The 13,434-nt window shown below is 45.7% G+C and overlaps 1 protein-coding gene across 1 annotated transcript in view; it reads right to left on the bottom strand.

Annotated features, from left to right (window-relative positions):
* Positions 1-12,953: 12,953 nt before the first annotated feature.
* Positions 12,954-13,434, bottom strand: part of LOC118377996 (AP-4 complex subunit beta-1) — a 31,696-nt gene continuing 31,215 nt past the window's right edge. The window contains 1 exon segment of the mRNA XM_052507570.1: positions 12,954-12,970. Within this exon segment, the coding sequence (XP_052363530.1) occupies positions 12,954-12,970 (17 nt within the window).

The raw sequence follows: 13,434 nt of genomic DNA, 5'->3' as shown, positions 1-13,434 counted from the left end.
TAGCAGAGTCATGCTAGTAGAGACATGCTAGTAGCAGAGACATGCTAGTAGAGACATGCTAGTAGAGACATGCTAGTAGCAGAGACATGCTAGTAGCAGAGACATGCTAGTAGAGACATGCTAGTAGTAGCGATATGCTAGTAGAGACATGCAAGTAGCAGAGACATGCCAGTAGAGACATGCTAGTAGTAACGACATGCTAGTAGAGACATGCAAGTAGCAGAGACATGCTAGTAGCAGAGACATGCTAGTAGTAGAGGCATGCTAGTAGCAGAGACATGCTAGTAGCAGAGACATGCTAGTAGTGGCGACATGCTAGTAGAGACATGCTAGTAGCAGAGACATGCTAGTAGTAGAGACATGCTAGTAGCAGAGACATGCTAGTAGTAGAGACATGCTAGTAGCAGAGACATGCTAGTAGAGACATGCTAGTAGCAGAGACATGCTAGCAGAGACATGCTAGTAGAGACATGCTAGTAGTAAGAAATGCTAGTAGCAGAGCCATGCTAGTAGTAGAGACATGCTAGTAGCAGAGACATGCTAGTAGTAGTGACATGCTAGTAGCAGAGACATGCTAGTAGCAGATACATGCTAGTAGCAGAGACATGCTAGTAGTAGCGACATGCTAGTAGAGACATGCAAGTAGCAGAGACATGCCAGTAGAGACATGCTAGTAGTAACGACATGCTAGTAGAGACATGCAAGTAGCAGATGACATGCTAGTAGCAGAGACATGCTAGTAGTAGAGGCATGCTAGCAGAGACATGCTAGTAGCAGAGACATGCTAGTAGTAGCGACATGCTAGTAGAGACATGCTAGTAGCAGAGACATGCTAGTAGTAGAGACATGCTAGTAGCAGAGACATGCTAGTAGTAGAGACATGCTAGTAGCAGAGACATGCTAGTAGAGACATGCTAGTAGCAGAGACATGCTAGCAGAGACATGCTAGTAGAGACATGCTAGTAGTAGAGAAATGCTAGTAGCAGAGACATGCTAGTAGTAGAGACATGCTAGTAGCAGAGACATGCTAGTAGTAGTGACATGCTAGTAGCAGAGACATGCTAGTAGCAGAGACATGCTAGTAGCAGATACATGCTAGTAGCAGAGACATGCTAGTAGTAGCGACATGCTAGTAGAGACATGCTAGTAGCAGAGACATGCTAGTAGTAGAGACATGCTAGTAGCAGAGACATGCTAGTAGAGACATGCTAGTAGCAGAGACATGCTAGCAGAGACATGCTAGTAGAGACATGCTAGTAGTAGAGAAATCTAGTAGCAGAGACATGCTAGTAGTAGAGACATGCTAGTACAGAGACATGCTAGTAGTAGTGACATGCTAGTAGCAGAGACATGCTAGTAGCAGAGACATGCTAGTAGTAGAGGCATGCTAGTAGCAGAGACATGATAGTAGCAGAGACATGCTAGTAGAGACATGCTAGTAGCAGAGACATGCTAGTAGTAGAGACATGCTAGTAGCAGAGACATGCTAGTAGTAGAGACATGCTAGTAGTAGAGACATGCTAGTAGCAGAGACATGCTAGTAGAGACATGCTAGTAGCAGAGACATGCTAGTAGAGACATGCTAGTAGTAGAGACATGCTAGTAGCAGAGATATGCTAGTAGCAGAGACATGCTAGTAGAGACATGCTAGTAGCAGAGATATGCTAGTAGCAGAGACATGCTAGTAGCAGAGACATGCTAGTAAGAGACATGCTATAGAGACATGCTAGTAGCAGAGATATGCTAGTAGCAGAGACATGCTATAGCAGAGATATGCTAGTAGCAGAGACATGCTAGTAGAGACATGCTAGTAGCAGAGACATGCTAGTAGCAGAGACATGCTAGTAGAGACATGCTAGTAGCAGAGACATGCTAGTAGCAGAGACATGCTAACACTAGAGACATGCTAGTAGCAGAGACATGCTAGTAGCAGAGACATGCTAGTAGAGACATGCTAGTGGAGACATGCTAGTAGCAGAGATATGCTAGTAGCAGAGACATGCTAGTAGAGACATGCTAGTAGCAGAGACATGCTAGCAGAGACATGCTTGTAGAGACATGCTAGTAGCAGAGACATGCTAGTAGAGACATGCTAGTAGCAGAGACATGCTAGTACAGAGACATGCTAGCAGAGACATGCTAGTAGCAGAGACATGCTAGCAGAGACATGCGAGTAGCAGAGACATGCTAGTAGCAGAGTCATGCTAGTAGAGACATGCTAGTAGCAGAGACATGCTAGTAGAGACATGCTAGTAGAGACATGCTAGTAGCAGAGACATGCTAGTAGCAGAGACATGCTAGTAGAGACATGCTAGTAGTAGCGATATGCTAGTAGAGACATGCCAGTAGAGACATGCTAGTAGAGACATGCAATAGCAGAGACATGCTAGTAGCAGAGACATGCTAGTAGTAGCGACATGCCCTCTAGCACATGCTAGTAGTAGCGACATGCTAGTAGCGACATGCTAGTAGCAGAGACATGCTAGTAGTAGAGACATGCTAGTAGCAGAGACATGCTAGTAGTAGAGACATGCTAGTATCAGAGACATGCTAGTAGAGACATGCTAGTAGCAGAGACATGCTAGTAGAGACATGCTAGTAGTAGAGATATGCTAGTAGCAGAGACATGCCAGTAGAGACATGCTAGTAGTAACGACATGCTAGTAGAGACATGCAAGTAGCAGAGACATGCTAGTAGCAGAGACATGCTAGTAGTAGAGGCATGCTAGTAGCAGAGACATGCTAGTAGCAGAGACATGCTAGCAGTAGCCCATGCTAGTAGAGACATGCTAGTAGCAGAGACATGCTAGTAGTAGAGACATGCTAGTAGCAGAGACATGCTAGTAGTAGAGACATGCTAGTAGCAGAGACATGCTAGTAGAGACATGCTAGTAGCAGAGACATGCTAGCAGAGACATGCTAGTAGAGACATGCTAGTAGTAGAGGCATGCTAGTAGCAGAGACATGCTAGTAGTAGAGACATGCTAGTAGCAGAGACATGCTAGTAGTAGTGACATGCTAGTAGCAGAGACATGCTAGTAGTAGAGACATGCTAGTAGCAGAGACATGCTAGTAGCAGAGACATGCTAGCAGAGACATGCTAGTAGAGACATGCTAGTAGTAGAGAAATGCTAGTAGCAGAGACATGCTAGTAGTAGAGACATGCTAGTAGCAGAGACATGCTAGTAGTAGTGACATGCTAGTAGCAGAGACATGCTAGTAGCAGATACATGCTAGTAGCAGAGACATGCTAGTAGTAGAGACATGCAAGTAGCAGAGACATGCTAGTAGCAGAGACATGCTAGTAGTAGAGGCATGCTAGTAGCAGAGACATGCTAGTAGCAGAGACATGCTAGTAGTAGCGACATGCTAGTAGAGACATGCTAGTAGCAGAGACATGCTAGTAGTAGAGACATGCTAGTAGCAGAGACATGCTAGTAGTAGAGACATGCTAGTAGCAGAGACATGCTAGTAGAGACATGCTAGTAGCAGAGACATGCTAGCAGAGACATGCTAGTAGAGACATGCTAGTAGTAGAGAAATGCTAGTAGCAGAGACATGCTAGTAGTAGAGACATGCTAGTAGCAGAGACATGCTAGTAGTAGTGACATGCTAGTAGCAGAGACATGCTAGTAGCAGAGACATGCTAGTAGCAGATACATGCTAGTAGTAGAGACATGCCAGTAGTAGAGACATGCTAGTAGCAGAGACATGCTAGTAGCAGAGACATGCTAGCAGAGACATGCTAGTAGCAGAGACATGCTAGTAGCAGAGACATGCTAGTAGAGACATGCTAGTAGCAGAGACATGCTAGTAGAGACATGCTAGTAGAGACATGCTAGTAGCAGAGACATGCTAGTAGCAGAGACATGCTAGTAGAGACATGCTAGTAGTAGCGATATGCTAGTAGAGACATGCTAGTAGCAGAGACATGCCAGTAGAGACATGCTAGTAGTAACGACATGCTAGTAGAGACATGCAAGTAGCAGAGACATGCTAGTAGCAGAGACATGCTAGTAGTAGAGGCATGCTAGTAGCAGAGACATGCTAGTAGCAGAGACATGCTAGTAGTAGCGACATGCTAGTAGAGACATGCTAGTAGCAGAGACATGCTAGTAGTAGAGACATGCTAGTAGCAGAGACATGCTAGTAGTAGAGACATGCTAGTAGCAGAGACATGCTAGTAGAGACATGCTAGTAGCAGAGACATGCTAGCAGAGACATGCTAGTAGAGACATGCTAGTAGTAGAGAAATGCTAGTAGCAGAGACATGCTAGTAGTAGAGACATGCTAGTAGCAGAGACATGCTAGTAGTAGTGACATGCTAGTAGCAGAGACATGCTAGTAGCAGATACATGCTAGTAGCAGAGACATGCTAGTAGTAGCGACATGCTAGTAGAGACATGCAAGTAGCAGAGACATGCCAGTAGAGACATGCTAGTAGTAACGACATGCTAGTAGAGACATGCAAGTAGCAGAGACATGCTAGTAGCAGAGACATGCTAGTAGTAGAGGCATGCTAGTAGCAGAGACATGCTAGTAGCAGAGACATGCTAGTAGTAGCGACATGCTAGTAGAGACATGCTAGTAGCAGAGACATGCTAGTAGTAGAGACATGCTAGTAGCAGAGACATGCTAGTAGTAGAGACATGCTAGTAGCAGAGACATGCTAGTAGAGACATGCTAGTAGCAGAGACATGCTAGCAGAGACATGCTAGTAGAGACATGCTAGTAGTAGAGAAATGCTAGTAGCAGAGACATGCTAGTAGTAGAGACATGCTAGTAGCAGAGACATGCTAGTAGTAGTGACATGCTAGTAGCAGAGACATGCTAGTAGCAGAGACATGCTAGTAGCAGATACATGCTAGTAGCAGAGACATGCTAGTAGTAGCGACATGCTAGTAGAGACATGCTAGTAGCAGAGACATGCTAGTAGTAGAGACATGCTAGTAGCAGAGACATGCTAGTAGAGACATGCTAGTAGCAGAGACATGCTAGCAGAGACATGCTAGTAGAGACATGCTAGTAGTAGAGAAATGCTAGTAGCAGAGACATGCTAGTAGTAGAGACATGCTAGTAGCAGAGACATGCTAGTAGTAGTGACATGCTAGTAGCAGAGACATGCTAGTAGCAGAGACATGCTAGTAGTAGAGGCATGCTAGTAGCAGAGACATGATAGTAGCAGAGACATGCTAGTAGAGACATGCTAGTAGCAGAGACATGCTAGTAGTAGAGACATGCTAGTAGCAGAGACATGCTAGTAGTAGAGACATGCTAGTAGTAGAGACATGCTAGTAGCAGAGACATGCTAGTAGAGACATGCTAGTAGCAGAGACATGCTAGTAGAGACATGCTAGTAGTAGAGACATGCTAGTAGCAGAGATATGCTAGTAGCAGAGACATGCTAGTAGAGACATGCTAGTAGCAGAGATATGCTAGTAGCAGAGACATGCTAGTAGCAGAGACATGCTAGTAGAGACATGCTAGTAGAGACATGCTAGTAGCAGAGATATGCTAGTAGCAGAGACATGCTAGTAGCAGAGATATGCTAGTAGTAGAGACATGCTAGTAGCAGAGACATGCTAGTAGAGACATGCTAGTAGCAGAGACATGCTAGTAGCAGAGACATGCTAGTAGAGACATGCTAGTAGCAGAGACATGCTAGTAGCAGAGACATGCTAGTAGAGACATGCTAGTAGCAGAGACATGCTAGTAGCAGAGACATGCTAGTAGAGACATGCTAGTAGAGACATGCTAGTAGCAGAGATATGCTAGTAGCAGAGACATGCTAGTAGAGACATGCTAGTAGCAGAGACATGCTAGCAGAGACATGCTTGTAGAGACATGCTAGTAGTAGAGACATGCCAGTAGTAGAGACATGCTAGTAGCAGAGACATGCTAGTAGCAGAGACATGCTAGCAGAGACATGCTAGTAGCAGAGACATGCTAGCAGAGACATGCGAGTAGCAGAGACATGCTAGTAGCAGAGTCATGCTAGTAGAGACATGCTAGTAGCAGAGACATGCTAGTAGAGACATGCTAGTAGAGACATGCTAGTAGCAGAGACATGCTAGTAGCAGAGACATGCTAGTAGAGACATGCTAGTAGTAGCGATATGCTAGTAGAGACATGCCAGTAGAGACATGCTAGTAGAGACATGCAAGTAGCAGAGACATGCTAGTAGCAGAGACATGCTAGTAGTAGCGACATGCTAGTAGCGACATGCTAGTAGTAGCGACATGCTAGTAGCGACATGCTAGTAGCAGAGACATGCTAGTAGTAGAGACATGCTAGTAGCAGAGACATGCTAGTAGTAGAGACATGCTAGTATCAGAGACATGCTAGTAGAGACATGCTAGTAGCAGAGACATGCTAGTAGAGACATGCTAGTAGTAGAGATATGCTAGTAGCAGAGACATGCCAGTAGAGACATGCTAGTAGTAACGACATGCTAGTAGAGACATGCAAGTAGCAGAGACATGCTAGTAGCAGAGACATGCTAGTAGTAGAGGCATGCTAGTAGCAGAGACATGCTAGTAGCAGAGACATGCTAGTAGTAGCGACATGCTAGTAGAGACATGCTAGTAGCAGAGACATGCTAGTAGTAGAGACATGCTAGTAGCAGAGACATGCTAGTAGTAGAGACATGCTAGTAGCAGAGACATGCTAGTAGAGACATGCTAGTAGCAGAGACATGCTAGCAGAGACATGCTAGTAGAGACATGCTAGTAGTAGAGGCATGCTAGTAGCGACATGCTAGTAGTAGCGACATGCTAGTAGCGACATGCTAGTAGTAGAGACATGCTAGTAGCAGAGACATGCTAGTAGAGACATGCTAGTAGCAGGTACATGCTAGTAGCAGAGACATGCTAGTAGAGACATGCTAGTAGTAGAGACATGCTAGTAGTAGAGAAATGCTAGTAGCAGAGACATGCTAGTAGTAGAGACATGCTAGTAGCAGAGACATGCTAGTAGTAGTGACATGCTAGTAGCAGAGACATGCTAGTAGCAGATACATGCTAGTAGCAGAGACATGCTAGTAGTAGAGACATGCAAGTAGCAGAGACATGCTAGTAGCAGAGACATGCTAGTAGTAGAGGCATGCTAGTAGCAGAGACATGCTAGTAGCAGAGACATGCTAGTAGTAGCGTGATGGTAGTAGAGACATGCTAGTAGCAGAGACATGCTAGTAGTAGAGACATGCTAGTAGCAGAGACATGCTAGTAGTAGAGACATGCTAGTAGCATGACATGCTAGTAGAGACATGCTAGTAGCAGAGACATGCTAGCAGAGACATGCTAGTAGAGACATGCTAGTAGTAGAGAAATGCTAGTAGCAGAGACATGCTAGTAGTAGAGACATGCTAGTAGCAGAGACATGCTAGTAGTAGTGACATGCTAGTAGCAGAGACATGCTAGTAGCAGAGACATGCTAGTAGCAGATACATGCTAGTAGTAGAGACATGCCAGTAGTAGAGACATGCTAGTAGCAGAGACATGCTAGTAGCAGAGACATGCTAGCAGAGACATGCTAGTAGCAGAGACATGCTAGTAGCAGAGTCATGCTAGTAGAGACATGCTAGTAGCACAGAGACATGCTAGTAGAGACATGCTAGTAGAGACATGCTAGTAGCAGAGACATGCTAGTAGCAGAGACATGCTAGTAGAGACATGCTAGTAGTAGCAATATGCTAGTAGAGACATGCAAGTAGCAGAGACATGCCAGTAGAGACATGCTAGTAGTAACGACATGCTAGTAGAGACATGCTAGTAGCAGAGACATGCTAGTAGCAGAGACATGCTAGTAGTAGAGGCATGCTAGTAGCAGAGACATGCTAGTAGCAGAGACATGCTAGTAGTAGCGACATGCTAGTAGAGACATGCTAGTAGCAGAGACATGCTAGTAGTAGAGACATGCTAGTAGCAGAGACATGCTAGTAGTAGAGACATGCTAGTAGCAGAGACATGCTAGTAGAGACATGCTAGTAGCAGAGACATGCTAGCAGAGACATGCTAGTAGAGACATGCTAGTAGTAGAGAAATGCTAGTAGCAGAGACATGCTAGTAGTAGAGACATGCTAGTAGCAGAGACATGCTAGTAGTAGTGACATGCTAGTAGCAGAGACATGCTAGTAGCAGATACATGCTAGTAGCAGAGACATGCTAGTAGTAGCGACATGCTAGTAGAGACATGCAAGTAGCAGAGACATGCCAGTAGAGACATGCTAGTAGTAACGACATGCTAGTAGAGACATGCAAGTAGCAGAGACATGCTAGTAGCAGAGACATGCTAGTAGTAGAGGCATGCTAGTAGCAGAGACATGCTAGTAGCAGAGACATGCTAGTAGTAGCGACATGCTAGTAGAGACATGCTAGTAGCAGAGACATGCTAGTAGTAGAGACATGCTAGTAGCAGAGACATGCTAGTAGTAGAGACATGCTAGTAGCAGAGACATGCTAGTAGAGACATGCTAGTAGCAGAGACATGCTAGCAGAGACATGCTAGTAGAGACATGCTAGTAGTAGAGAAATGCTAGTAGCAGAGACATGCTAGTAGTAGAGACATGCTAGTAGCAGAGACATGCTAGTAGTAGTGACATGCTAGTAGCAGAGACATGCTAGTAGCAGAGACATGCTAGTAGCAGATACATGCTAGTAGCAGAGACATGCTAGTAGTAGCGACATGCTAGTAGAGACATGCTAGTAGCAGAGACATGCTAGTAGTAGAGACATGCTAGTAGCAGAGACATGCTAGTAGAGACATGCTAGTAGCAGAGACATGCTAGCAGAGACATGCTAGTAGAGACATGCTAGTAGTAGCGAAATGCTAGTAGCAGAGACATGCTAGTAGTAGAGACATGCTAGTACAGAGACATGCTAGTAGTAGTGACATGCTAGTAGCAGAGACATGCTAGTAGCAGAGACATGCTAGTAGTAGAGGCATGCTAGTAGCAGACACATGATAGTAGCAGAGACATGCTAGTAGAGACATGCTAGTAGCAGAGACATGCTAGTAGTAGAGACATGCTAGTAGCAGAGACATGCTAGTAGTAGAGACATGCTAGTAGTAGAGACATGCTAGTAGCAGAGACATGCTAGTAGAGACATGCTAGTAGCAGAGACATGCTAGTAGAGACATGCTAGTAGTAGAGACATGCTAGTAGCAGAGATATGCTAGTAGCAGAGACATGCTAGTAGAGACATGCTAGTAGCAGAGATATGCTAGTAGCAGAGACATGCTAGTAGCAGAGACATGCTAGTAGAGACATGCTAGTAGAGACATGCTAGTAGCAGAGATATGCTAGTAGCAGAGACATGCTAGTAGCAGAGATATGCTAGTAGTAGAGACATGCTAGTAGCAGAGACATGCTAGTAGAGACATGCTAGTAGCAGAGACATGCTAGTAGCAGAGACATGCTAGTAGAGACATGCTAGTAGCAGAGACATGCTAGTAGCAGAGACATGCTAGTAGAGACATGCTAGTAGCAGAGACATGCTAGTAGCAGAGACATGCTAGTAGAGACATGCTAGTAGAGACATGCTAGTAGCAGAGATATGCTAGTAGCAGAGACATGCTAGTAGAGACATGCTAGTAGCAGAGACATGCTAGCAGAGACATGCTTGTAGAGACATGCTAGTAGCAGAGACATGCTAGTAGAGACATGCTAGTAGCAGAGACATGCTAGTAGCAGAGACATGCTAGCAGAGACATGCTAGTAGCAGAGACATGCTAGCAGAGACATGCGAGTAGCAGAGACATGCTAGTAGCAGAGTCATGCTAGTAGAGACATGCTAGTAGCAGAGACATGCTAGTAGAGACATGCTAGTAGAGACATGCTAGTAGCAGAGACATGCTAACACAGAGACATGCTAGTAGAGACATGCTAGTAGTAGCGATATGCTAGTAGAGACATGCCAGTAGAGACATGCTAGTAGAGACATGCAAGTAGCAGAGACATGCTAGTAGCAGAGACATGCTAGTAGTAGCGACATGCTAGTAGCGACATGCTAGTAGTAGCGACATGCTAGTAGCGACATGCTAGTAGCAGAGACATGCTAGTAGTAGAGACATGCTAGTAGCAGAGACATGCTAGTAGTAGAGACATGCTAGTATCAGAGACATGCTAGTAGAGACATGCTAGTAGCAGAGACATGCTAGTAGAGACATGCTAGTAGTAGAGATATGCTAGTAGCAGAGACATGCCAGTAGAGACATGCTAGTAGTAACGACATGCTAGTAGAGACATGCAAGTAGCAGAGACATGCTAGTAGCAGAGACATGCTAGTAGTAGAGGCATGCTAGTAGCAGAGACATGCTAGTAGCAGAGACATGCTAGTAGTAGCGACATGCTAGTAGAGACATGCTAGTAGCAGAGACATGCTAGTAGTAGAGACATGCTAGTAGCAGAGACATGCTAGTAGTAGAGACATGCTAGTAGCAGAGACATGCTAGTAGAGACATGCTAGTAGCAGAGACATGCTAGCAGAGACATGCTAGTAGAGACATGCTAGTAGTAGAGGCATGCTAGTAGCAGAGACATGCTAGTAGTAGAGACATGCTAGTAGCAGAGACATGCTAGTAGTAGTGACATGCTAGTAGCAGAGACATGCTAGTAGCAGAGACATGCTAGTAGTAGAGGCATGCTAGTAGCAGAGACATGATAGTAGCAGAGACATGCTAGTAGAGACATGCTAGTAGCAGAGACATGCTAGTAGTAGAGACATGCTAGTAGCAGAGACATACTAGTAGTAGAGACATGCTAGTAGTAGAGACATGCTAGTAGCAGAGACATGCTAGTAGAGACATGCTAGTAGCAGAGACATGCTAGCAGAGACATGCTAGTAGAGACATGCTAGTAGTAGAGGCATGCTAGTAGCAGAGACATGCTAGTAGTAGAGACATGCTAGTAGCAGAGACATGCTAGTAGTAGTGACATGCTAGTAGCAGAGACATGCTAGTAGCAGAGACATGCTAGTAGTAGAGACATGCTAGTAGCAGAGACATGCTAGTAGAGACATGCTAGTAGCAGGTACATGCTAGTAGCAGAGACATGCTAGTAGAGACATGCTAGTAGTAGAGACATGCTAGTAGCAGAGATATGCTAGTAACAGAGATATGCTAGTAGCAGAGACATGCTAGTAGCAGAGACATGCTAGTAGAGACATGCTAGTAGAGACATGCTAGTAGCAGAGATATGCTAGTAGCAGAGACATGCTAGTAGCAGAGACATGCTAGTAGCAGAGATATGCTAGTAGTAGAGACATGCTAGTAGCAGAGACATGCTAGTAGTCGAGACATGCTAGTAGAGACATGCTAGTAGCAGAGACATGCTAGTAGAGACATGCTAGTAGCAGAGACATGCTAGTAGCAGAGACATGCTAGTAGAGACATGCTAGTAGCAGAGACATGCTAGTAGAGACATGCTAGTAGCAGAGACATGCTAGTAGCAGAGACATGCTAGTAGCAGAGACATGCTAGTAGAGACATGCTAGTAGAGACATGCTAGTAGCAGAGATATGCTAGTAGCAGAGACATGCTAGTAGAGACATGCTAGTAGCAGAGACATGCTAGCAGAGACATGCTTGTAGAGACATGCTAGTAGCAGAGACATGCTAGTAGAGACATGCTAGTAGCAGAGATATGATAGTAGCAGAGACATGCTAGTAGCAGAGACATGCTAGTAGCAGAGACATGCTAGCAGAGACATGCTAGTAGCAGAGACATGCTAGCAGAGACATGCTAGTAGCAGAGACATGCTAGTAGCAGAGATATGCTAGTAGCAGAGACATGCTAGTAGCAGAGACATGCTAGTAGAGACATGCTAGTAGCAGAGATATGCTAGTAGCAGAGACATGCTAGTAGCAGAGACATGCTAGTACTAGAGACATGCTAGTAGCAGAGACATGCTAGTAGTAGAGACATGCCAGTAGTAGAGACATGCTAGTAGCAGAGACATGCTAGCAGAGACATGCTAGTAGCAGAGACATGCTAGTAGCAGAGACATGCTAGCAGAGACATGCTAGTAGCAGAGACATGCTAGTAGCAGAGACATGCTAGTAGCAGAGTCATGCTAGTAGAGACATGCTAGTAGCAGAGACATGCTTAGTAGAGACATGCTAGCAGAGACATGCTAGTAGCAGAGACATGCTAGTAGCAGAGACATGCTAGTAGAGACATGCTAGTAGCAGAGACATGCTTAGTAGAGACATGCTAGCAGAGACATGCTAGTAGCAGAGACATGCTAGTAGAGACATGCACCCCGGGGCCCGGACCCGACGTCACCACCAACCGGAACGTCACCACCAACCGGAACGTCACCACCAACCGGAACGTCACCACCAACCGGAACGTCACCACCAACCGGAACGTCACCACCAACCGGAACGTCACCACCAACCGGAACGTCACCACCAACCGGAACGTCACCACCAACCGGAACGTCACCACCAACCGGAACATCACCACCAACCGGAACGTCACCACCAACCGGAACGTCAGCACCAACCGGAACGTCAGCACCAACCGGAACGTCAGCACCAACCGAACGTCACCACCAACCGGAACGCCACCACCAACCGAACGTCACCACCAACCGAACGTCACCACCAACCGGAACGTCACCACCAACCGGAATGTCACCACCAACCGAACGTCACCACCAACCGAACGTCACCACCAACCGGAACGCCACCACCAACCGGAACGTCACCACCAACCGGAACGTCAGCACCAACCGGAACGTCACCACCAACCGGAACGTCACCACCAACCGGAACGTCACCACCAGAGGGGATGCCCAGCTTGGAAGCCAGGGTAGAGTCCAAAAAGCTCTCATCGGCCCCAGAGTCGATGAGGACCAGGAGAGATTTTGACTGGTTTCCCCACAGCAGAATGGCATGAAACAGAGTGTGAGTAAGGGAAGCAGAAAAGTTCTCCCACCAGAGTACTCCCTTCTACCGGTGAGCCTGGTCTTTTAACGGACAAAAGGACACAAAATGACCGCGAGTCCCGCATCAGCTCGGGAAATGGTGACTTGGCCATCTTCGGCCAAGTCTTCTAGTCTGACTAGTTGTCTCTATAGACCTTTTCTAGTCTGACTAGTTGACTAGTCTCTATATAGCTTCTCAAGTCTGACTAGTTGTCTCAATAGACCTTCTCTAGTCTGACTAGTTGTCTCAATAGACCTTCTCTAGTCTGACTAGTTGTCTCTATGGACCTTCTCTAGTCTGACTAGTTGACTCTATAGACCTTCTCTAGTCTGACTAGTTGACTTGTCTCTATATACCTTCTCTAGTCTAACTAGTTGTCTCTATAGACCTTCTCTAGTCTGACTAGTTGTCTCTATAGACCTTCTCTAGTCTGACTAATTGTCTCTATAGACCTTCTCTCGTCTGACTAGTTGACTAGTCTCTATAGACCTTCTCTAGTCTGACT

Source organism: Oncorhynchus keta, unplaced genomic scaffold (assembly GCF_023373465.1).
Source record: "Oncorhynchus keta strain PuntledgeMale-10-30-2019 unplaced genomic scaffold, Oket_V2 Un_contig_2998_pilon_pilon, whole genome shotgun sequence".
Lineage (NCBI taxonomy): Eukaryota > Metazoa > Chordata > Actinopteri > Salmoniformes > Salmonidae > Oncorhynchus > Oncorhynchus keta.
The sequence above is the reverse complement of the archived record's forward strand: the minus strand, read 5'-3'. Positions and strand labels throughout refer to the sequence as shown.